The sequence below is a fragment of the Apteryx mantelli genome, chromosome 7 (genome assembly GCF_036417845.1).
Source record: "Apteryx mantelli isolate bAptMan1 chromosome 7, bAptMan1.hap1, whole genome shotgun sequence".
Lineage (NCBI taxonomy): Eukaryota > Metazoa > Chordata > Aves > Apterygiformes > Apterygidae > Apteryx > Apteryx mantelli.
The window spans coordinates 23,157,972-23,183,878 of NC_089984.1; the positions used below are offsets into that span (position 1 = coordinate 23,157,972).

General features: G+C 40.1%; 1 protein-coding gene across 10 annotated transcripts in view; it reads right to left on the reverse strand.

The window, feature by feature from the left end:
• MARCHF8 (membrane associated ring-CH-type finger 8) overlaps positions 1 to 25,907 on the reverse strand; it is a 103,154-nt gene that overhangs the window by 32,447 nt on the left and 44,800 nt on the right. For 4 of the 10 annotated variants that reach the window (XM_067299999.1, XM_067299996.1, XM_067299997.1 and 1 more), the window contains exon 3: positions 22,610 to 22,741. The exons of 3 other annotated variants lie outside the window; for them this stretch is intronic. In XM_067299999.1, coding sequence (XP_067156100.1) covers positions 22,610 to 22,741 — 132 coding nt within the window. Of the gene's footprint in view, positions 1 to 22,609; positions 22,742 to 23,705; positions 23,773 to 25,907 lie in introns of all 10 variants that reach the window. 3 more of the 10 variants (XR_010884730.1, XM_067300002.1, XM_067299995.1) reach the window with 1 other exon arrangement.

A 25,907-nucleotide genomic window follows, 5' to 3' on the forward strand; every position in this document is an offset into this window, starting at 1 on the left:
TCACAGATTTTCTAGTCTTTTAGCCCTCTCTTTCTTAAGAGACATTATCTACTAAACAATCTTCTCCCCTGTTTCTGACTGCACAGACCATAAGGGCAAATGATATTCCCCATAGCACTTGCAGCAAACACTTCTCAGATGAAACTCAGAAAGCATTTAGGGTATTTAGGTAACAGTTAACACGACAGGGCCAACAACACATGACAACCAAGCTCTTGAAAGAGAACTTGTAGACATCAGACCTGTTTAGTAATGCCTACTCTGATATAGACCACCTGGCTTTGCCTGAAATTTCATCTTGCCATTTTTATCAGGGTAGTTTGCAAAATATTCTTATTTGGACCTGCAGCATTTCAAACTCACTTTGTGCTAATCATACACAGTTTAGGTAAATGAGGAACTGGGGCCCTACAGCCACTATTAAAGTTACTCAGCCAAACACTGGTTAGAGCGAGGCCCTTACAAAAGGCACCTCACTCTAAGCACAGTAAGACCGTGCTTTGAAACACCTGACTCTAGTCTGCAATACCATTACTGACCACCCCCTCTCAAGAAGTCCAAAGCTGTCCAAGTCCTGTGATTTAAAGAAGCAAAAAGAGACTAAAAAGCCACCTTTTGAGCCCTTGGTAGAGGTCAGGCCCACATACATACACTTTGAAGGACACCACAGCAGCAGGGGGAATCCAGCAAGCAGCCCAGCAAGGGCTTTCTTTGTAACTGCACATTTCAGGGCGCTGTGCAAAATTCAGACCTGAACCAGCCAACACATCTGTTGTAGGAAGGCATCTGCTAAGGAGAAAGATTTGTTTCTTAAATCTCATCTTTGCTCTTGTTTTCACAGCTCTTTCAGGATCATTCCCTTCACCAATTTTCCCGCCTGAGCAAAAGTAACTCACAACCTGCCATTTCTCACTGACATATGAACCAATTCTATCATTTGCACAGTGCTAAACGCTGCAAAAGCCTCTTCTCTCTCAACCCAGAGGATTTAGCATGCTATAAACTCACTTACTCCTTCTTTAGCCTAAAAATCTGTAGTCATTAACTTTATATCCACATTTAGAGCACTGCACTTGGAAGACCAACATATTGAGTAACTTCAAGAGATTTGAGGGTGCTGAGTTCCCAACAGTTACATGGAAACAAATTTCAGGAACCAGTAAACAAGGGGTGCACTGAGAAATGCTGTGTTTTTCAGTCACAAGCAGATACTCTGGCACTCTCTCACTCAAAGGATGTTTGGGACCCATTACTCACAGGAAAAAATCCTGGTGATTCTGGTTATCTTCCAGTGATAGAACAGGGATAGGGAAAGTACAGCATAGTACACCACAGAGATTGAGGGCAAAAGAATGAAAAGACAGGCAAAGGAAGGGACAGAAGCAGAGTTTTAATCAGTGTTCCCTTTTTCTTTCTTATATATCACTCATTAAGCGGGGCCCTGATAGAACAGCAGGACAAGAATTCAGCATCTATCTGCAAATCAGTTAACACCACCTAGACTCATGTCTATTTAACAGCTGATGCTATCCAGTTTACTGATGTGAATCACTAGTATATACGTACATCATGTTTCTGCCTTCTCCACTGTCACAATAGCTTATGTCCACAAAGAAAAAATCATTTGAATCATTTGGTGTAAGGTAAGCACTCAGGAGATTTAGATTCTCTAAATTTTTGATACTCTTTCTAGTCGCAAGAAACAACAGGATGCAAAAAAAAAAAAAAAAAAAAAATCCTGATTCTGTCCTTTCTACAGGAGCCTTACATTTGTTTAGGAAGATGCTGAAAAAAAAAAAGAAGATGCTATGGCCACATAGACTAAAGAGAAAGTCTTATACAAAGGCACAGCAAGCAAAATAGTGAGTCCCATTGTTTCAGGGCATCTTTTTTAGTTCTGTGTTCAACAGCAGTACTTCTTGAAAGGAGACCTTATCTGTTTTCTCTTCAAAACATAGCAGCAGTCAACAAAGCAAACAAAATACCTACATAGGTTTTAAGTAAGGAACTGGTGGAAATGAATACAGAAACGGCATAAAAATCAATGGGCCATCAGCAGCTTACGGGTATGGTCACTAGAGATTAAATCTTGGCTTTATAGAAGTTGAGGCGAATTCCACCATCAATCTCAATCAGGTCAGGAGTTCAGCCTTGTTAAAAAGAGATACTGTAGAAATGCAAAGGGTTCAGGGACAAACAGTTGGGGTGATCGACAATAAAGGACAAGCCTTTACATGAAGATACAATGGAAACAGATTATTAAAAGAAAAAATAAGGCAAAACAAAGAAAAGACATACAGCTCAGTAACAAGTAAGACTTCATAGTTGTGTCCCATGCCTTTAGAAGAACACCAGGAAGCAGGTAATTCAAGCCAGTTATTGCAGGCTAAGAAGCATACTCTTGATGTGTCTTATGGAGGGTTATTTCCTGGAGAAAGCATAAAGCAGCACTTCATGTAGACTTAGTGGTCCCACTGAAAGCAGCAAGAAACCCCTCTGATTTCAGAAAGTATCAGATAGAGCCACTAACAACATCCTGACCTACAAAAAATATTGCAATAACATCATAATATTTCATCTGGGGTTAGGTACACTTCAGTGGATCGAGGCCTGGAACACTTTTAAAAACATCAATTTGCCTTGCAGCATGAGAAACAGAGAAAGAAGAAACTGCAATAAGAGTTAGCTAGAAAAACGTGTTTCTCTGCACATGGAAATCTACATTTGTTTCATATTCAAAAGGGAGACGCAGAAGCATTATCAAAAGAAACTCCCATGCAGGAATGAACAGCTGTGCAGCGCTAACACTGAAGCCAATGGAGCTGTGCTCACTCTAAGCAAAGCCGGGGCAAGCCCAGTGCCCCAGCACAGTTAGGGTGGTCAGCTGAAATGCCAATGAGCAGTAAGCAAAGGAATGACGTTTTCCGAGCAGGTGGCACAGGCACAGTGGACCGTGAGCAGGGTATTTCTAACCACCTCTCCTGTGCAAGGCAGGGTTACACAGAAAGGGACACTCCATACAAGCAGCCTGATTTCCCACCACTGTAATCCTAAAATCGTGTCACATTACAGGAAAAGATTGTCTCAAGCAATCAGGTGGGGGACTAACAAAACCTACTGGCTGAAGAGAGGCAGCCCTCCAGAACAGCTCTTCCTCCAGGCGAGAGACTTCAGAGCACCACTGTCTAACGAGGAGGGTTGAGGTTTTGGTGCGTCTGAATGAGCTGAATGCCAGCAGCTGCGTAAGAACTCTAAATTTATCACCACAGTCCCAGGAACGCCTGCATTTTCTGCTAAAATAAAATCTCTGGGTCATTAGCTTATTGGAATAGAAGCTTTTCCACTTAACTGAAGGCATTTAGTCATTCTCTCTTTTAAACTCTCATGCTCTAGTTCCAGCAAAATCCTCCTTGGTTTCAGAGGTTTTTAGGGAGATACAAGTGCATTAGCTCAAAAATACCCTTACTATGCCAGTAGTATTAAACAATCCACTTAGCTGGGTTTCTCTGCCTCTCTCAGTTATTTGTATGAAATAGAAAATGAACTGCAGCTGTCAGAATGCTGGCTGACCTATCAGGGACTGTGCTGCATTCTTGCACACGCGCTGACACAACATTTTCTAAAGTTTATTTCCCAAGGGGAAAGGGTTATAAATAAGCCTCACATTCACAGTAAATCTCCTGCCCTTCATTCCCTAGAGCTTTGAGCTAGGGCAGTTTGACACAGGAAATTGCATCAAAGTTTTCAGAAAAAGTACATTATTTTATATCATTTGCTTTTGTCGAACTGGCTTTAAATTGACTCCCACCAAAGTCAGATTTTAAAAATTCAGTTTCAATCTTCTCTACATTCACTGCTCTACATATTCATTAACTCCAGAAATAAAAGCTTGTACATCTATGAAATCTGCAGTTGCTTTAGAAGATAATAGATTTAATTAAAATATATTTTGTGTTTTCTAAAGATAACTCTTAAAAAGTCACAAAGAATCGCTAAAGGATTAAAGACATTTCTATACACCTTCTGAAAGTACAAAGTTAAACCTTGAGGGAAACCAAGTCTTCCTTTAGACTCTACACTTCCATAGAGGCATTGCACTGATACAAGATTTACTGATTCCATTACAACAAGGTTCTGCTCCACAACTGGAACTTAATGACCTTTTTTTTTTTTTGGGGGGGGGGGGGGGGAACGACATTTATTTTTGATTTCTCTGAGTTTTGAAAATACAAAAGAGAGCATTATCTCTAAAGGAGAATACTATCCTTCCACTCTGAAATGACCACTGAAGTATTTTCCAGGAGGTTAAAGAATAAATAACAGCTGCTTTGGAAATCTGCTTTTCTTTAAGGCCAAAACCCAGACAAGCAATATTGCCTATCTGGACATTACAAAAAATGTCAAAATTCTCTCTGAGATTTTACTTTTAAGGAGCCTTTTGTAAGTCATCTAGCAAAAAAGAAAAATCAGATACAGTGCAGGCATTCTCTAAGAGCTAAGATAGATGATTTGACGAGATAACCACTCTGGGGAAAGGCGGGGGTGCCGGGGAAGGATCAGATGCTGCCGAGCTGCATCTTGCAGTGCAGGCAGGCAGGCTGGTGAAACAGTAGCATGGCATACGGATGCAACAGACAAGAACAACTGGACTGCGTTCTCAAATAAAAAGTCTATTAAAATCATGAAGACTCAAATGTGAGCAATCTGGTCCAAATTCAGACCCCTCCATATCAGAGATTTCCAGTTTGCATTTTCAGTGTTAAAAAAGGACGAGCAGGATCTGCAAGGAAAGGCTAAAGTTTAGATATAGTTTAGACTGGGTCTTTTGTATTTTAACCCTTTGCTTCTTTGTCACAATCGCATATGTGAGTGCTTTGTTCTGAGGAAGTTACAAATGTCACCCTTTTTGCACAGGCATCCAGGAGGCAATTCATGGGCAGGACTGAATCATTTGTTAGGTCAGGGAAGGCCTGAGGCTGGTGAACAGCGATTCCTGCAAGGAAATGAGCATGATGAGCAGTGGGAGCCACTCAGAGAAGAAGGCAGCAAGGACTGGCACTTGGGAAGTGGCACTTCAAAACTGAACACAGGCAGGTCAAGAGGTGCAGGTTACCCTGTAGTCACAACAACTACCTATGAATCCCAGAGATGAATTTTTAATACCCCTCAAAATGGGGAGATGGGGACATTTAAATATAGGTCTGCAGCTCCCTGGAAGTGCTTCCTTGGGCATGTAAATAGGCCTCCCTTGCAAACTCTTGTTCAGCACATGGAAGGGATGAAAACGTCACCTTTATGCTGACAAGCAACTGGACAAAATTCTTCCAGTCACTCTAACAACAGCTCTTAAAACTCAAAGCAGTTTTATCCTTCAGCCAAAAGCAAAGTAGCAAAGAACAGTGGTAAATTACAAAAGCAAGAGTTCAAAGGGACAAGGGGCAGATGCTCTAAGGCAGCTAGAAAAACTAAGCATTTTTCCTGTGAGGTTCCTTGATAACATCTGCTGCTGGTAACTTACAAGGTAGAATGGATGCCATCAAGAAGGGGATAAGTCAGAAGAAACTCTCAATGCAGACATGCATTTAGGCAACTTGTGCCCAAATCATCACTGAAAATAAGGCTGTACTACAGAGCTGAAACCTTAGCACACAACATGAAAAGAACACGCTTCTTGTATTTTTATAACACCTATCCTCCTACATGCTATTGCCCCTTTAAAGTGAAATACTGCAGTTATTCAACACTGAACAGCAGTAGCAAGCAGCTAAAATCAAGAGCTGAACTACACTGTATCTAAGATAAACTGTAAGAGGGAAATGATAGACCATTTTGCAATTTTACAGCCCCTTTGCATCAAAAGGTCCTTGCAAAATATACTCCTGGAGCTCTACACCAGTGTCCTGAAGCAGACAAATGTGAGGGTCACTTGGCAGATGAGAAACCTGAGGCACAGGGAAATTACACTGCCCTGGGCAAAGTTCACCCTTACCTGTCCTACTCTTATACATAGTGATGCTCAGAGCTACAGACAGCAGCTGTGTACCATAACAGGCATATATGGCTGAACAGCATGTGTGATTTTTGCACAGGACTTCTGCACAGGGGTGAGTTTCACATATAGCGAAACTGTGCCAACGCAAGGAGAACATGATCAAGATCTCCCGTTTTAATCTTCTCAGTAGCAGAATATTAATCTCCAACCTGGAGCTTGTCTGAGCATTGAGTTTCACATGCAATATCAGAATTTGGTATATGCCTGAATAGCTGCCTACTGTAGCCTACACTTTATTAAGTGCTTCCTCACAGGCAAAAATCAGTCTCCCTCATCCCATCAATCGTCCTCCTCCCCTCAACTTTTCTATTTGTCCCCACTGCTTGTAAGCTTGATCCCAAGTTCTCTGTGCCCTTCTCTGGCAGTACAACAAGGTCCACAATCTCATTCCCATGCATGGAGGCAAGCAAACTGAGGGTAATACAACTAATAAATTAACATTCAAACATGCCTAATTTTTTGGTCACAGGTGAAAACTATGATGGCATCACAGCATAAGGCATCTACGGGCTTTTCCAAAAAAGTTAACTACTCTTGGGATTCAAGACTAAAGCACATTACTTTAGAGAATAGTTCTGTGAGAACTCCTCACCTAGGTCTTTTGATATTTTAATTTCTTCAATTTCTGGCGTGTGTAGAAACCTTGCTGCCCGCACTCTAAAGCGGACATGCATAACTGTAGTATAGCAGTGGAACTGAAGTAAGAGGATTACATTTCAGGAGGGACATGTTTTGGTGAGAGACTAGAGGCTTAAGGGGATTAAAAGATAGGAGCTGCTTCTGAAGGTGGCAGGGTGAAAAACAGCAAAGCCCACACATAAACATGGCCTATAAGTGAGCATTGCTTCGCGTCATTCAGCAGCAAGGAGATACAGCAAGCAGAAAAGCAAATGAACCAGTGACCACATCAATTGCATTTTCAGCCACCTCCACTGTCCCATAACACTATCTTAACTCATGTCATGCCTACATTTTCTCTACCTCATTCTGCCTTTTACTATCCTTATTTCTTCTTAGCTGCAGCTCCGACCACACGCAACAGCCCTTTTCTCTTATCTTTCTCTTATTATCTATATTCTCTTTCTCTATATCATTCCCTGTCTCCACTGGAAAACAATTTGGAAATACAGTTTAGTTCAATGTTTGCAAAGGGTGTTGGGATACTGTAAAAAGAAGGGTGTCTTCCATAACAAGAAATTTGGACAAATTTGAAGAAACACAGCCCTCCTTGTAAGATCTAGGTACAAAGAGGAACTCCTTTAAGCCTTAGCAAAAAAGGAATGTAATCAGTTTTAAAACCAAGAGGATTTTATTTTCCTGCTTCCTAACACTCCTCAAAGGTAAAGCATTCGATTCTACTCCTAGTTAAATATGCCCTTCTGACAAATACTTAAAGAAGCAGGAGTTTTATTCCCTGAAAGATATGGAGTTAAACTCACTAACAAGAGTTAGGCCCAAGGGCCAAGCACCACTGGAACATCCTATCTGGATATAATTTAGAAATCAGACAACTGTGCCAAATTCAATTGATGCTTTCAAGGAAGAACAGAACTCAAGAACAGGGCTCTGTGGAGCTAAGCATTATAACACATGGCAAAAGGCTGGAATTGCTTCAGAGAGTTTACAGCCCAATACAAGAAAGTTTAAAGACAACTGCAGCTACATGACAACAAAAGCTAAGTGGGATGGACACTGGTGCATTAAGTATGAGTAAAAGCAGCCAGGCATATTTCTTTTATCACTAAAGTATTCAAAAATATCCATATAAGAATCAAACTACATTTTGGTTTCATTTAATGCAAAGAATCTGCACTAAACACAGCTGAATCCCAAGGGATATAGCAAACTATAAGTCAAAGACACTCTCTCAAAATAAAAGTCCTGCAAATGTCTGCTAAATTATAACAGCAAGGTGGTTGATCTCATTCGTATCACAGACAGCATCAAAGAACAAGAGCAAAGATTAGGATTACCACTGAGCCAGAGGCTTGGGATCCAGGAGGATGCACTTTCTGTGCTCAGACTTGTGTGGCCTTGGATACTAAACCTTCCCAAAGCTCAGTTTTGCCATTTGAAAAGAATGGAATAGAATACTCTGAGTTCACCTTAGAAAAGTGCTGACAGGTAAAACTGGTTCACATCTATAAATGGTGAGGAAGCCTCTGTTATGGAGGAGGATTTGCAGAAAGGCAAGTGTTACAAGCATTCTGCTCATGTTTCCTCCTTGTTAAATTCACACTTTTTGATATTCCAGATGCTCTGTTTTCATTTCAAATATATCCGTGTTCACCTTTCTCTTCCTCTCAGTGAAAAGTATGTTAACATCTTCCCCGGAGCCAGACATGCAAGAAGGCTTCCACTTGTGCTTTGATAAATCAAAAGCAGCTGCTGCTTGGCAAGGAAGAAGTTAAAATTCTTTTAAATAAAAAACAGAAGAGCAAAAGGTGAAAGTAGGATAGAGCAAGTGATAAGCAACAATACTACTGAGGAGGAAGAAAAAAAAAGAGAAGAAACAACCCTTCTCTCTCCTAAGTTTTTAAAACAATGGCAAGAAGATTCTCATATTCCTTGTTTACTTTGGGATGAGAAATGTAGGTCTTCTGATGAGAGGCAAGTTGCAGAAACCATTAAGGGTCTGAAGCATCAAGAAAAAGTGTAACAAAGGCCCTGCTCTACATTCTTCTTCATGGGCTAGGGAAGAATACCTAATGGCAAAGGAGAACGGGGACTTCCCATTCCAAGCTTACCCACCCAAAGAATGTCCCTGTTGTACCTTGCCCACTTTCATGATAACGGACTGTATAAATGAAAATATTAACATCCTTCCTACAGTTGTTGCATCTCAGGAATCCTTTGACAAAAGAACCTCAGCTGCCACCACTAAATCTCTTCCGGTTGTCATCTGACATAACATTATGGTGAGTTTGTAGAATATGCACCAGAATTTCTTAACACATTAAAATGCCTTTAAAAAAAGAAAAGTCTGCCTCTGGGTCACAGTATCACTGTATGTACCTGGCTTGTTTTTTCCATGGCATTTTAGAGGGCATTAAATGAATTTGGGCTTTGTTCTGTCTGTTTTTTTGAAGTGCTACCTTTGTTTTGTTTTTTAAATTATCATCTGTATTTCCTTACTTCTGTTTCTCTCCACCTAGGACAGCTACAGTGACTTAGATTGACACTGTACGCTAGATAGCTTGGAAATGGTCTTAATCTTACCTGTACTAGAGCTTTGACCCAGTATAGCAGAGAGAAACTGTGACAGAAGAGCAGCTTATCAAAAATGCATGTCTTGAATTTGCAGCTTGTAATGAGCTAGGATTTTCATTATCAGTCATATGTGCAATAGCAGTGCCCACAGTTTATGAGGAGGACTGATGTCCTGCTATAGTCAAATCACACTGTGCAAGTTAAAGCTACTTCACTTAGGAATTGGCATGGTCCTGGAATCACTATTCATCTTCCCTTCACATTTAACACAGCATCAAACAGCAGAAAAGAAAACACTCAATGTATAATTAAGAGCGAGGGTAGGGCTGGAATTTGTTTAAATTTCACAAGCATGCCATGAAAAAAAAAATGGTGCAAATGAAACTTATACCTACACAAAACTTCCTGCCCTGCACAACCAATATTTCTCCTCCAAGCAAAATAAGCTCTATGGATGGACAGATTTATTTATTTTTTCTTCCGTCTACAGTGTATCTTCCATTTGAGTACAGGTGTTGTGGTAAATCATGAACCTCCAAAGTACAGGTCAGGCTTTTAGTTCTCTCACTCTTATAACCATAAGAAAGAGAAAAAGTTTTTCCAATATGAAAACGCTTCCAGTTGAAAAAACACAGGCAGCCTGAAACAGCAGGTCAAATGGAGGCAAGACACTCAGCTAAAACGCTGATGTGGCAATGTTGGAGTCTCATAACATGTCACCAAAATTCATTACTTCACAGCTGACAAAACTGACAGGGACAGTTATAAACTGCTGCAACTTTGAGGCCATCAGCTCCCAAGCTTTTCCATACACAAACCCATTTTGGGGCTGATGGTCCCACCTAGGCTCATCATCTAAGTGGAGAGGTTCTGTCCAGCTGCAATGCCTACATCGGACAGACTATCACCGAGTCAACTCCTGCTCTGATTCCCGATCATAACCTGGGAAACAGGAAGTCAACAGAAGTCAGGAGATTTAAATTTGACTTGAAATAAAGGATATATTTATGGAGAACAATGCACAGTCAGTGCTCCCATGGAGACAGAATGGGTGCATGGCCACAAATATGAAAGAGGGCAGTATTAAAAAAAGTTTTAGTAGAAGCATAGTTCCTGAATAAGGCAGACAGAGAAAATACAGGGATTATTACTCTAACCTCAATGGCCCAGCCTGACTTTGAAAGTAGAGCTGGTGTCTCAAATAGCCTAAGGTATTACATCTGGTTCTTCAAACTAATCTGACCCCTTTGAGACAGGCAAACACTTCCTTAGGGAATAGTGTTGTTACATTTCAAAGTCCTAATGCTAACCACTGAATGGCAATCTAGATAAAACAAGCACCCCAATGAGTCATAAAACACTAATTTTCCATTAGACAGAGAAACTGATGACAAGAAACGACAACAAAATTAGCGATTAACAGAAACCAGATGGAATGGCAAAAACCATTCAAAGGAAACTATTAGCTTAATACCAAGAGAAAAAAACAACTGTGTGTAGTAACCACAAAAAGTCTCAATATGGAGACCAACCAACCATCAAGGTCAACATAAGGGAGCTTAAATTGGTTGGTTTTGAGATAGCTGCCTGTTATGCTAGGTTAAGCTGGGAACCTGACGTTAAATTACAAAGAGAAAAAAAATCCCCAAACAAGAGAAGCACAAAAACTCATGTTGACAGCAACCTAGCTGCCTAGCAGAAGGTGCAGAAACCAGGCCCTGGAGGAACATTATGACATTTCTTCCTGCCTTTTCCAATACCTCCCTTGCTATCTCAGTGCCTTCTCCCTTGTTGAACCACAGGTTTCTGTCACTGAAGAGCTCCAGATTCATTTCTACTAAAATAAAGTGAAAGAATCAGGCATCTCCACAGTGAGATGAGCATTATCAGGACCTTGTATAAGGTTTGTCTAGAAATATGCCAAGTCAGGTCTCCACATTGCCACGGAAGCACTACTGGATGTAGTAAGCAGAAGCTGATAGTGCCATAGTTGTTTAAAAAGTGGGGAGGAGATCATTTTAAACTCCCATCTTTCTCCTGGGGTCTTCTAGCTGAATAGCCACTTCTAATTTTTTTTCCTTCTTTCTAAGAACTTGAATCAACATACATGCTGTTCAAACTCCCCGTCTGATTTAGACAGTTCAATTTTGTCAATCTTAGATTCGCAAAAACTATGACTCAAGTTTCAAAATAATGAAATTAGCTTAACATTCATAAAATAAGAGTTTGCACGTCCCTACTCACAGAGGCTGAGTGCAGCAGAATACACATGATAAAAATCATAAGTCAGCAACATTACACAGTAACTGAAAAAGGAAAAAATCTTAGAGGTACAAGTCTCAAGCATTAGTTGCTAAAAAATGGAATTCAAATATGATTAAAAACAACTAGAAGAACCTTTATCTTCACAACCTTTCTTTCAGTTATTTTGTACAGGATAGATATATCAGCATGGTGCTTCCATGCTCACTCCTGAGATCACAAAATTACCACTTTTTTTTAAGATAGGCATCTCATAAATTCAGTCTCTCTGTTCAGATTTTGTTTGTTTTTAAGTGTTGCATCTCAGGAAAAAACAAGTCTGTGTGGTTATTGCTTTTGGGCAAATGGCACCATTTTCTTTACTAGGCTCAAAATTCATTTCTTCTCACCAGATGCCATTCACAGAGTCAAGGCTGTCTGTCTGAGGTTACCACCTAGCCCAGCGGTTGAAGCCATTCTGTCCTTCACATGCAGTCCGTCAACAAGAAGAAATGGAGAGAAAAGGGATGAGACAGAGAGACAAGTAGTCTTTCAGCCATGAACCACTTATCTGAAGAAATGGGAAAATAACTCGCTCATAATGCTCTTCTATACTGTCTCGCCTTCACTAAGAAAGTAAGTTCTTTGGAGCACATCCTACGTCTTTAGGCACTTCTGTGCAGTATCACTGTACCTTTCTTGTTTTTGCAAATAATAACAAAAAAACACAACTTAGAAGAAATCGCATCTGTGGATATGAGCTGTCCAGCTGTATGATGAAAGGCTTGAGTTCGGCCCTTCTGATTTTCTGACAGCTATCTTCATGCAGAAAGCATATTCTTTTAATCAGTTCAAATGAACGAAAAATTATTCACTGCCAAGCCAGAGACAAAGTTCAGGGCAAGGGTATTTTAACTCATTTCAAGAAGGGCACCTCCCAGTCGGATTTTACAGTGCCTGTGAAGCCATAAAGGAAGAGAGAAGTGACATCTCCTTCAAACCCATTGTGGAACTAATCGTGCAACAAGTTGAATCACTTCAGTGAGAGTAAAAGGTAATAAGAACCTCACAGGTTTTGCTCCTAAACAAGGCAGAGGAACTTTACAACAAAGATCTTCAGAGTGCTACTTTTCCTTGGCCCCTCTGCCTCATTAAATCCTAGTTTCTAAGATGACTGAAAAAGGGATCTTCTGTTTGGGTCTTCTTGATTGTTTCAGTTTAAGCCACATAAGGTTCCCACATGCCTGAATAACAGGCACCAACAAATACGTTTAGCAGCAGTAGTTGTTTGGTGAGCTTGAAATCAGGGTAATAGAGAGAGGAAAGTCCCTAATTGTGATCATTATCTCTCCTCCATGTATAGCAGACAGATGAGAAGGGATGTTACTGACAAAGAAACTTAGAGAATCTAAGACATTTTGCAAAAGAATATTTTTAGCAAATGCAACCATATGAAGCGTGTAGCTTTAGCAACAAATGGCAAGAATCTATAAGCAAAAACAACATACTCAGAAGTGATGTTTAACAAAAACTCAGTGAAGTCAAAAACACATCAAGAAGAGACACGAAAGGGAAGGAGAGGAAGCCACAGAAGACATCAAAAAGGGGAGGACATGGTAAGAACAGCATAATCTGAAATTCTCTCTGTTCTTTACAGGCTTATGATTGTTAAAGACCCAGGCAGAAAGGGGGTTTTGTTTTGTTTTTCTTAACAATTCAAAGGCAAAGTTCAGCTCTGTAGCTTTGACTGAACTGTTAGTCTTTTTTTGTCCTTCTCCAAATGCTCTTACAATACTGTCATGCAGCGGCAGGGTTTCATCATTGAGGCTGATAGATTTCTCTTGTTGTTGATAGGATTTCTGCTCTTCCAAAACCTTTCTAGACCTTTGACATGGCTCAGAGTGAAAGGTTCTATGCGACATGTAAAAGTACTATTAAAAATATAGAAGGCATGGCTTTGTACTTTTAACACTCATGGTCACAATGTATATGACAGAGAGACAATTCTCTATCAAAACACATATATCACAAAAGCTTAACAATTAGCCATGGGGGCACCTTTATTGCTTGAGAGGAAAAGAATGTTGCCAGATGGCAGTACAGCTGAGTAATTTTCCCAAAGAAACAACAAATTGTGCTAATCAGAATCACCAATATTAGTTAGGGTCAGACTGCCTTTAACAGGTGCAGTTAAAATCCATTGACGCCACTCAGAACTCAACATGCTTACTGCACCAAAGTTTTCAGAACTAAAATAATCACATATGTTTGTTTATTTAACAGGAAATTTAAACAAGAGAAAAACAGGCAAGCCTGGAGATAAGCCTTTTCCCTGCATTTCCATGTATTCCCAATACCTTTACTGAATGAGAATTTAGGCCTCAGACAGAACTCGTAGCCCAATTTTACATCCTAGCATTCAAGTGAAAGAAATGGTCAAGGATACATCACTGAATTTTGAGCCAGAGAGAGACGAGTTCAATTCATGGTTTCATCATTGTTTTTGCATATTCTTTGGGCAAGCCACTTCAATTTGTACTTTAATTCCTTGAGGGCAACAGGGAGCAAGCAAAACCTTTTCTTGCCATGTTTTGGCTGGCTCACTTTTTTTTCAACTGAAAGTTTTGAGAGACTAAAGAAATTCTTTTCCTACATGTCTTACCTAGTAAAATAGGACATATTGTTAGAGGTCTTCTATGCCACTGTCATACAGCATTGCCAAAAAATAATGCTTGAAGAATGAAACTACCTGCTCTCAAAAGCTGCTTTAAGTGAAGCCTTGCTATAAACCCCTTAGAGACTCCAATGTCACTAGAAACTGGAACTGGAGCGTGCAAGGACCATGCTAAGAGTGGAGCCTGGCCACCAAAGGTCAGAAGGAATATATGGAAGAGTTAAAAACATGGAGAGTAAAACTATTTCTGGACAAATCAGTAGTGGCAAGAATCTAATTCACCATGACTGTTACCAAGATTTAATATTGAGAAAGAAGCGTACTATCAGTGGTACCCCAAAAACACCAACCTTAGTGTAAAAAAGAAAGGCGCTGTAGAGAACACAAAACAGCTTTGTATTAAGTCAGAATCTCTCCTAAGTCTGCATTTCTGATTCCTCATTTTATTGGAAAGAGTCTGTAACAGGCAAATGTGATCTTTCCAACTAGCCAAAAAATGCCATTAACCTCTCTCTCACTCTCTGACATGCTTAAAGACCATGTTAACCTCCTGCTGAGATGGTTTGTCAGGCTAGTATTCTGTAAAAAACAAAAAACACCAACAACTTGATTTTCAATTAAAAGCTGAATTTGCTCTTGAGATCTTTGCCATAGACCTTGGCCATACTATTTTCACAGCCATTTGACTGACCAAACCTGCGCTTTAATTTGCATCTCTATCCAGCAAGATAATCACTGAGAGAGAGGCTTGGATAACAAAAAAAAGCAGTATCACTCATTTATTGAATTCATATTCCAAATTGGACACAAAACATTTTCTGAGTGAGGATCAGAAGTTTCACTAAAAAAAAAAAAAAAAAAAAAATCAAAGGGAAAAAAAATTACTTAAATTTACTATTTTTTTTTAACTCTAAAATTTGAGCACTGCCACTCTAACCATGCTGGTTTTCCTTTGAGTTCTTCCATCTTCAGTAGAGAAGACAGAAAGAAAAAACAACCAACCAAAACAAACTCCTTCAGCACTCATACTGCTTAAACTCATCTTTAAACCACATCTGAAAAAGGCTAGTGATTTAGGACTAAAATAATGAGATTTAGATTTCTTTTTTCTGAGCTCACTCAAATAAATCCAGATTTTTCCAAAGGATGTTTTAATACATGATGTCACCAAAAACCTACTACAATCATGTCAGGTAAATAAGCTAGGAAATATTTTATTTTGTTTTTTGAAGAAAAGTGAACTACATTTAAAATAACTGTCAGACATGTAATTTTATTTTAAAATAAATATTTGTATTGTGTTCTATCTATCTGTACACAAATGTTTGGTCAAGAAGATATTTCACAGAATCAATAATAATATTTGTGGAAAACTGGTTTTGAAATCCTAAGTCATATTACATTTTAAAAGTAACCTGGCCCAAAAATTTGAATTTGACCCATAAATTTGAAAAAATAGTTCCATTAATCTCCATGGAGCATCAACTCTTGCTCAAAACTGCCTTAGTAATAGAAGACTGGAAGGTGACTAATGCAACGCTAGTTTCTAGCAAAGGTGCCAGGTGATATTCAGGAAACTACAGCATAGGAAGGCCAACATTTGTACTGAATAAATCACTAGCAGACTAGTGAATAAGTCTTATACATTACAGCTTTTGTAAAGAAAAGTTGTCTCACAAATCTAATAGTTTGTTGCCTCCCCCCTCCTTCTTTTGAAAGCATCAACAAGATGTAGAAAACACAGAACTAGGTCTAGATCCTAGACTCTCTAGATTACAGAAAGAATTTGACAAAATCTCATCCCCAAAAGACCTTGAAGGTTCTAAGCTACCATAGATAGAAAGGAAGGCTTTCACACAGATAAATAACTGGCTAAAAGATAGGAAAGACAGGGTAAAAAATAAGAATAATTTTTTAAAATAACAGTTTTTACAACAGAAGGGAGTCACCACTGGGGTTTCACAGGGATCTATGCCAGAGCCTGTGATAGTCTGAAAAAGGAGGCAAAAAATGAGGTCGGGGCAAAATTTACTTCCTGTATAACTTCCTATCATTAGCAAAGACAAGGTCTAACTGTGAAGAACTGCCGAAGGACCTGATTGTACTGGCTAGTAAAATTTCAGATGAAATGCAGGCAAGCTAAATGTGAAGTGACAGCCCCAATTTTACATATTCAGAGCATGGTCCAGGTACTTAGGAATGCAATCTTCAGGTTATAAAAGTAATTTTACAGAAACATCAGCTCAGTGCTTAGTAGTGGCCAAAAAACCCCCAAGTGTCTGGAATTATTAAAAAAAGTGATAGAGAACGAAACAGAGAACCACTGTGTCCTTCCATAAACCCAGGAACGCTGTTTTAAACACTACGTGCAGCTCTAATCCCACAGAAATCAAACATAAATAAGTAAGGCTGAAAAGGATAAGAAAAGGACGATGGGGTGACTGAATGAACATGTGAATGGTTTCCATACAACAACTGACTAACCAGACTGGCACTCTTCAATATGGAAAGGAGATAAGTGAGAGGCTATATGTGCTGGAGCACACAGAGAGTAACGACAGGCCTGGAGGAAATGACTAGGAAACAATCTCCCACCGTCTTTCCAACAAAAGAACCAGAGAATGTCAAATGAAATGAGTTCAGAACAAACAGAGAGATGATTCTTTGCACAATCCACAGTTACAGGTGGGAGTCTTTGTCCTAGCGGGTTTTGGATGCTACAAGTTTATTTGGGTTCAAAAGGTTATTGGATAGATTAGTGGAACAGGAATCTATTGAGGCCTATTAAATACAAAGACAGAAAAGTCCCTGAGCTACAAATCAGTGGAGGCTGGGAGAGCTTTATGGGGAAGCATCATTATATGCGTGATGATATGCCTGCTTTTAGACATGTTACATAATTATATGCTTGTTTTTACACCATCCCCTAAGCATATAGTTTTGCACAGTGCCACAGAGTGCTTTGGTACAACCTGGTATGGCAGTTCTTACGCTGTCAATTCTAGCTATTGTTTTTACCTTGTTGACAACTTCAGCACTGCTGTTACTGAGTATAAGGGACTGTTCTGGGGTCTTTAAAGTCAGTTCTCTACAATAATAAAAATTCACGAGATAGGCATTTTTCCCTGAAGAGTTCAAGAGAACATTACTCCATAGCCCTGTACAGGAGACAACTTTCCCCAGAAATGGAATTTAGGACCTTAGTACAAAATAACAGTTCAAAACCCCCAACAATGCATGTCAGGAAAAGAGCAGGAAGAAAAGATGTCACCAGTGTCTCAGATACCTGGACTACAGGGACCTGGTTAGATGAAAATACCCAAGGAGATCCTAAAAAGAGGACTCTGCTGCCCACTGCAAGACGACAAAACAAGAACAGATTCCCCAAATCTCAAACCACAATAGTTGCTGCCAGTTCCTTCCCGACTTCCATTTTCTCAGTGCTTTTCAAGCTGCCAGCCTTCACTAGCTTCATACAAACTCCCCTCGAAACAGAGAAAACGCACACTGGCTAAAGCTCTCTGCAAAGCTTAACATGTAGGTGGTCTCACACTTTTGAGAGGCTTGCAGTCCCTAACTAACCTTCCTGTTTTCATTATTTTGTATCTAAGCCCAAGGTCATCAACATCCATACACGAACAGTTACAAACGGTGTTGAAATGTATTTTTGTTAGCTTTAAGCTCAGATATTTTGCAAGTCAACAGTCACCTCACACAGGCTTGTTCTCTAAACATTGCTGAAAGACAAATACATGACTGGCGAACTCCAAAGCACAACTGCAATGACACACTACCATTTAGTGTACACAAAACATCAAAGCACTACTTTACCTCCAACCTGTTAATTCGCTGCTACTTACTATGAATGTACATATAAAACAGACTAAGCCAGAGCGTACAGCCAAGATAGTACACTGCTGTGCCCTGTGCCTAAGACCTGTCAAGAGAGAAGCTGTACTTGGTCGGGCATAGCTCTGCACTAATGTGTTCACACAGCTCTTGAATCGGAGCTTGCTTCTGTCAGCTTGCAGTCAAATCCAGAGAGGTAAACATCGTTGCCTGACATCCCTCTCCCTCCACCAAATCTTACACAGGGTCACTTCCCTACTGGGAGCTTTTATATTTCTGCTAACTGTGCAGTCATTCCCACTTCAGAGGTCTGGATCTGGCAGTCACTGACATCTCACTCTACTGTTTTCCATGTTCTCCATTTCATCTGTCCACTGCTTTACAACACCACTAAATCATGAGCAAGTACTATATCCACTATATAAATTATTTCCACCCAGGACCTCTAGTCCCACCACTGTCATGCCACACACTCACCACACCCTTTCTCTTTCTGCAGAACCCACCTGGTTACTGTTTCCCAAGAACCTAGAGTAAAAGCTAGCTGTTACAGAAACCAACCCTCCTGTCAATAATAACTAGGTTAAGCCCTTGACATCCTCTTACTGAGGTTTTCTGCCCAAATCAGATGCATCAATAACAAGAGGAGAGTTATTTGGGGTTGAGTATGGCTTCTTTTCTTAGTGGCCACATGGATGGCCAAACTACAACACCCTGTGGCCTTAAAACAAACCCTACTACTCAATTTACAGATCTACTACAGATTTACAGTTCCTGACAGGTCTCAGACATTCAGGGTTGGGAGAGAAAGGAGGAAAAGATGGACAGCACTCGCTCCTCTGTTTTCATGGTATCTCAGAGCATCCTGCGATTCTTCTGAGCCTTTTGGACATGGAGTCGTAGAGGTTTTGGGAAGTTTGGGTAGGAGAAAATGGTCTGTCCTTCTTCTCACTGCCCCCCACTTGTCCCCAAGGGCCAAGACATGCCTGTGGTGACCTCCATCCTAGTGTTGAAGCCAAAGCACAAGGTGACGATGAGACCCCTGTGCTGTTCTCCACCATGCCAAGGTCCAGAGCTCTCCAGCCTGGCACACCATGCTTCTCCAAGGACAGGCACCGCCTCCCTTCCCTAACCCCGCCGAGGGGCAGCTCCAGCTCTTCTGGGGAAAGAACAGGTTCCCCACAGCCAGGAGGGCAGACACTCCCCCTCCCCACCACTGGAGCAAGGAGGCAAGGCAGAGTGTGCCACCCAGCTCTGGGGAAGGGATGAGGGGTAAAATCACTGGGAGGCCAGCTAACACTGAGAAGAGGCTACACAGCACAGGGCAGGCGACCACACTGACATCATGAACACCTAATAACTTTTTGCATCATTTGTTATTACAAGAAATTTGATTTTAACCCCACTATGGCCTCAGAATACTGCCCACCATTAAGCATACTGGGACAGAGCCTAGTAGCAAAAGGCTCCGAACTGAAAGTATGCTCATTTCACACTACTGAAAAATTTCTTTTCAACTGAAAATTATTCTTCAGGTGTTTTTAAAACTACAAAACAAACAAACAAATGAAAACCCCCCTACATTTGTTCCCAACATAAATCTATCTTTAAAATTGCTTGTTAGCTGAGAAATATAAAAATGAAGTTTCTCCACAGCTTAATAGATTCACAGAGGCCACCATCTTTAGCTAAATTATATTCTCCTTTTTTTCCTTTTCAGAAGGACATCATAACTGCCACCATTTCCTTTAAATGTTTTTACAATGAGATGCCACCTTTACAACATAGAACTAGTTATTAGCACCTCTTCCATTCACTTCTTTAACACTAACAAACATACTTCTCATTTCAGTTTCTGTCGCTTCTTGCTGCTGCCAAATGTTGAATATTTTCATTGTATTTCTGACCCTCCCATTAGGAATCTTTATATTCCATTACAAAGAGACACTGACATACGGGATAAACCTGATAAATTTTATCTAAGTCTCAGACTTCTCCCCAGGCCCCATCTGAACACAGAGGGCATCATGCTTCCAGGTCTATTTTGATTTCAACTCTTTACAATGATCTACAGAGAAATAGGTGGAAGCTGTATTCATGACTTCCCCCCACACACCTTCATTTATTAGCTGATGTTTTTGTTCAGTACAATCTCTCACCTTCCTGGTTCTCTAAGTAATGCCTGAAGTGCTCTGTTCACAGTCTGAATCTTTCCTCACCGAGGAGCAAATCTTTGGAAACTTTTGCAGATATTTTGTTCCAGAACGTCCCTGACCACACTTGAAAGTTCCTTATTTTTTATTATTATGTCTATTTGAATTAGACAATAGCAAATAGCTGAATAAAGCAACCTCCTCTCCACAGTAGTGAGCTTTCATGATCTACAGTGTCACAGTCCATCCACGTCTCTCCTGCCTCACCTATGTCAAGGATTTGAGGAATTTCTGCAATATAGGCATATGTCTGGGAGCTTTAAGATGGCACCAAGATGGTACTGTCATCGGGGCACAAACAGGCTCAGGCCAGAGGTGAATGTGCTTGGCTCTTCTCTATGCCAATACAGCTATAATTGCTGTTCTGCGCTACAGTGACAGTATTAAATCTTATTTGACTGCAAAAAACAGCTGAGTGGGCGGTAGAGGGCCTGGGTACAGGCAAAACCTGAATGCCAATGCTTTAGAAAGAACAACACAGAGGTGCTTTTATAAAACTGTATTTTAAACTCTCAACACATCAGCCCAGTGCACTAAATATAAAAGTGCAGAAATAACTCTTCCCTCTCTATACTCTCATGCTTAGACATGCTAAACTCTGCACTCCAGGAGCAACTGGGTACTGAAATAGTAAAATACACCTTAATGTAAAAAAAAAAAAAAAATTCTAAAAGGTTAAATCACAGAATCATAAATCCATCTCCTCATTCTGTTGACTTCAGTTAAGAAACTGAATGCACAGAACCTAACAAGTCTAGTAATTCCAGGTATCAAGAATTCTGCTAGTGAACTGCTATGAAACAAAGGTCATATACACTAAAAGGTCCCAGTCTGTTGTGGAAAAGAGCATTAGACTCCCATCTCTATATCTTACAACAAATATTGTAGCATCTGCAAAATGCAGGCACAGATGAATTCTCATTGTACATACAGCATACAAATATCAGGAACTTTAAAATATGAAGTCAAAAGAAGCTATAAGTTTTTTTAAAAGTCAACATTTCAAGTTACTAAGGACTTCCAAGCAGTATTGATGTGTCCCCTCCTTCTTCCCCCCCCCCCCAAAAATCACAGGCTTACAGTGTGTGAAAAAAATATAGTCAGTCCCAATTTTTGTTAACAAAGAAAAAAAAGAGATGTCTCTAAAATACCATATTCTTGTGTATATGCAAATTATATTTAGGCGATCAAGTCATCTTAGAAGACAACATACTGGCAGGCAGCATACATTTAAGCTTCACCAAAAGCACGTGATCCTTAATCTCCTCCTTGGGGATTTCACATAAAGCTGACAATTTCTGCTTCCACCAGTAATGCTTATTTACCAAACCCTGAATTGGAGTTAAAGCTACCATTTTTAAAAGAAACAAGTTGTCTGCATGCCAAAGCACACCATTTTGTCCTAACTGTTTAGCAGGGACTCTTAATCTTTGCTATTTCAAGTTTCAGGTTTTGAGCAGCTACCTCTCAAAAACAAATTAAAACAAAACCCATAAACAGGGAAGGCAGACAGGCAAGAGACACACACGCACTAGTGCAGTTAACAGCCAGGAGCAGCATACATACTTAAGACACAAAAAGCAAGTAACATTTGAACATTCTTGCCAAATGAGACTATGTGTTTGTATTCCTCCCTTTCTCACACATGTACAAACCCACACATTACAGAGCAAATAATGCTTACAAAATAGAACAAAGACCCTTTGTTATTGTTCCATAAGGTTTTGCAAAATCTCCTTCTTTGTCTAAAACTGAACTAATAGTGTTGCTTGAGCCCTGACGATTTAAGAACACAAAGCTCGTATACGGAAGGAATATAGCTTTTTCAGAACAACTGGTATTATTAGAAAATACAGACAAGCTTTTGAGCACACAAGCCCCAGTTTCACCAGCATCTTTATTCAGAAAATAATAATAAAAAAGTAAATACTGCAGCCATTCAAATGCACACATTCTGAAAAGACACAATTGGAGCTTAAGGTTTATCACACTCAGCTATGTTTTAGCAGAATCTCTGTTATGGTTAACACCCCCCCCTTCCCCTCCTCCCTGAAAGTGCTAATACCAATACAATTAAAAAGCAAGCTTAAAAAAATCCCAGCGAGCTGTCTCTCTGCTTTTAGTCACCCGCACCTTCAGCAGCAGGTTAGTGCGAACAGAAGAAAGGTGCTTAAAAATGCAGCTTCGTAATTAGAACTGAACAAAGTATCACACAAAAAGGGATCTTTCATGCAGCACTCTAATGGGGAACCCCTACAGCAGTCCCTCTTGACCGGCTGCCCTAACGTACATATTTATTCTGCAAGGCTTACTGGCATCTCTACAATCAATTATAAGCCCAGATACTCCGCTGACAAGGCATTCTCCTACCTGAAGCTTCATTTTCCAGCACGAGTGCATGTGCGTATCCTTAGTGTGGCTTTCCCTTGTTGCATGACTCCTGTTATCCAGACTAAAGAGACGGAGCTGTGTAAGCAGAGCTGCTGACTGCCCTACATTTGCCTGCAGATGAAGAGAAAGAGTTGGTACTGTACTTGCCTGGGCTTGTTTAAGCCCTGTAAGTATAATACTAGTGTAGCTCAAACTAGACTAACTACTTCCTCCAGCTGATCCCAGTGAAAGGAGCCTGTGATGAATAATGCATGAGAACTCCCATGAACATGCTCCATTCCTTGCTGCAGCTGATGTCCACCTCTCCCCCCAACAAAAAGCAATCTGTAATATACAAATCCCTAGCAATTTTTGTGCTATGAAGCATAAAAATGCTCCTAGTGTCCAAGGAGCAAGGAAAACGCCCCTTCAGATCCATTTTCTTTCCTCTATTCATTAGTCAAACCAACAGAGCTGGAGATTTTTTAAAGATAAAAATCCATGCAGCTACAAGTCAAAGAAAGCATGATAAGCACAGAGCCATACCTCCACACTATACAATACTAGTAAATTCAGTCAGTTGCTTAGTAATTATTACTGGTTTTTTATTCCTAAGGGCTATGATGCAAGATAAGCCATAAAAATCAACACTGAAGACAGATAAAGATTGTGGCAGAATGAGCAAAACTAAGCAAACCAAAAAATGATACAGCAAAAAGAAGGTGTAAAATAAATGCTTGCTCTGGCTGCAAATTCAATTGACTATATATAGAGAAAAGAGATTGTTTAGGGGTGTTTAGTGGATGGGGGAATACGGGGGATAAATTCACATGCTTCCTCTTTTAGGCAATATGTTCTGATATCTCAGTACAATTTTGCAAGCCAACTACAAAAATCACTTGCTTTCAGAGATTCTTCCAAAGAGTGAACAAATACAGGGCTAATTTGCAAGTCCTTTATTTGCAAGTGCAACTACTGCAGTAGGCAAATGTCGATACATGCCGTTTGCAGACTCTGTTCTATTTCTCAGAATTGTTTTGCTTTGACTTGGTACTTAGATACACAACAAATTATTTGGCACATGTTTATCGGTTACCTGCTGCAATCCACATGACATAGGTGTCCAAACACAACTGCCAAGACTCTCACAAGCAGTTAGTTTCCTGTAAAGGAAACATGGCTTTAATGCATTATTTTCAGTGAGAGAGAGTATGCGCAACTTCCTAAATCCTCAACTGTGGTTCTTCAGCTGGGGCACAAACCTCTCAGGTCATATAGAAACTTGGAGACAGTCCCTGCTTTCTCTCTCTCCTCTCCTCCCCCCAGTTACAACTTCAGCAGAAAAGAGGTAACAGGTAAACGTGACAGATAGGAAGCAAAGAGGAAAGGATGTTCAACACAATAAAGAGCAACCCAGTGCTCAGTCACGACCAGTTATTATTTTTGAGGGCATCACAGGACACTTCCTTTCACCTCTGCTAAGGGTGATCCTCCTGCAAGGATCAAAGCCAGCCTTAAGACTTTCTAGATGACATTACTCATACAGTTGCAGTTATTTTCATGCTTTCATTGGAATTCCCTATGACCCCAGGAACACTACACACACCACAAAGCAACTCCACAGGAGAGGATTTCCCTTTCCTTTAACTGCACTTTTTTCATAAAGGCCCAGACCAACTCCATCTCCTCACCTTCATCAGTTCCCTGATGCATCCACTTTTAAACTGAGATTTTCAGGTGACTGCAACTCCATTCAGAATTCAGTTTTAGCACAAAATGATGTAGCACGAACCTGGGAGGCAGCTTGGGGCAAGACTAACCCTATGTGCACTTCATTTCTTATATTCTTTCTCCCAGTCATGGTCAAAGACAACACATTGGACGAAATGGACCTTTTGTCTCATGCACTAGAGCCGTTCTTCCACTCTAAGCACTCTGCATAACTCTCCCTCCAAACAAATACTCCATTTTAAAAAGGAAGAGTCCAATACAAAATCAAATCCACAAAAATATTATCATATCCATAATAAATACTACAAAAATACTTCACTTATAAGTATCCTATGGGTAAACCTCAAGGAAGCAAAGGTTCCTAATATTTAAAAAACAGGGCCTTAATGTCTTCCTCCAGCTCCTCCTTCATTATTTAAAAACTGGGAACTGAGAAGCTTCCAGAGAAATGGCAGGGCTGCCCAAAGTCAGAAGGCAGTGTCTCTGCATAAATCCAGTCTTGTACATTATGTACCATGATGTAAACAATAGGGCAGGGTAAGCCAGGATACAGGAAGACTACTTTATAGAGAGATCTTCTGTTTCTGGACAGGAAGCCAAAGGAATACACCTTGTTAGAGAAAAAGAAATAATCATACGGAGTACTCGAGATACTACACTATGAACAAACATTAGCAGATTAAACATCTGAAATCCATTTCGGATGCAACACACAATAGTTTCTAAACAAGGTAAGTTATGTTCATTTCTGTATGCCAGACAATTTCATATACCCCAGCAAGCAGTAATCACAGCTATCTGCAAGATTAGCTCTACCAATGGAACTGCAAGTTCAATACTTGTCTCTCAGTATTTCCATACCAAGTGTGCTTGGTTTTATCTACAAAATATTGTTCCCTCTATGACAGCCTGGCACTCTTGCACACTTGGAGTGAGATCTGGTTTTGTTTCATGCAGGACTAGTGCTAATAAACATTTTGTAAACCAAACTTCTGCTTTGGCTGAACCTGTACAACTGCATTGTCAAAAATTTGCTCTGTAACTGTTTTCATTAATGTCTCTGCTTATAACTAGAACTAGGTTTGCGTCCTGAGCCTTTTTTTCAGAGTCTCTGACTCTCTGAGGCTAATGGAAACAACCTGAGGGGGTAGGAGGAGGAAGCCCATCTGTCATAAAAACATGTCTGTAAGGCTTTGTACACAGGGCAGTATATATCCAGGCTCAGTTAAGAATTTGCTGTTTTTCACCACATAATAAAGATTCACCCTCTTCCTTTTAGCACTTCAGGATGTTAGGTCAAAGGTTATGAAGGTTGGTTTCTAAATTCAGTAGGTGTATTACTACCAAAGAATTTTGCAAACACAGCAAGCTGGAATAGAAATCCAGTTTAATTACATTCTGCACTGGCATTACACCAGTGGAATATCAACAGAACTTGTTGTGTGCACATGGACCACAGGACTACTTCCACGGCATGAGGCATTTTGAATAAATTTCTGGGAGAAACAAACCTGAACACAAACAGATGAGCATGAGAGTAATTAAATCCTGTTTGCTATTTCACAGT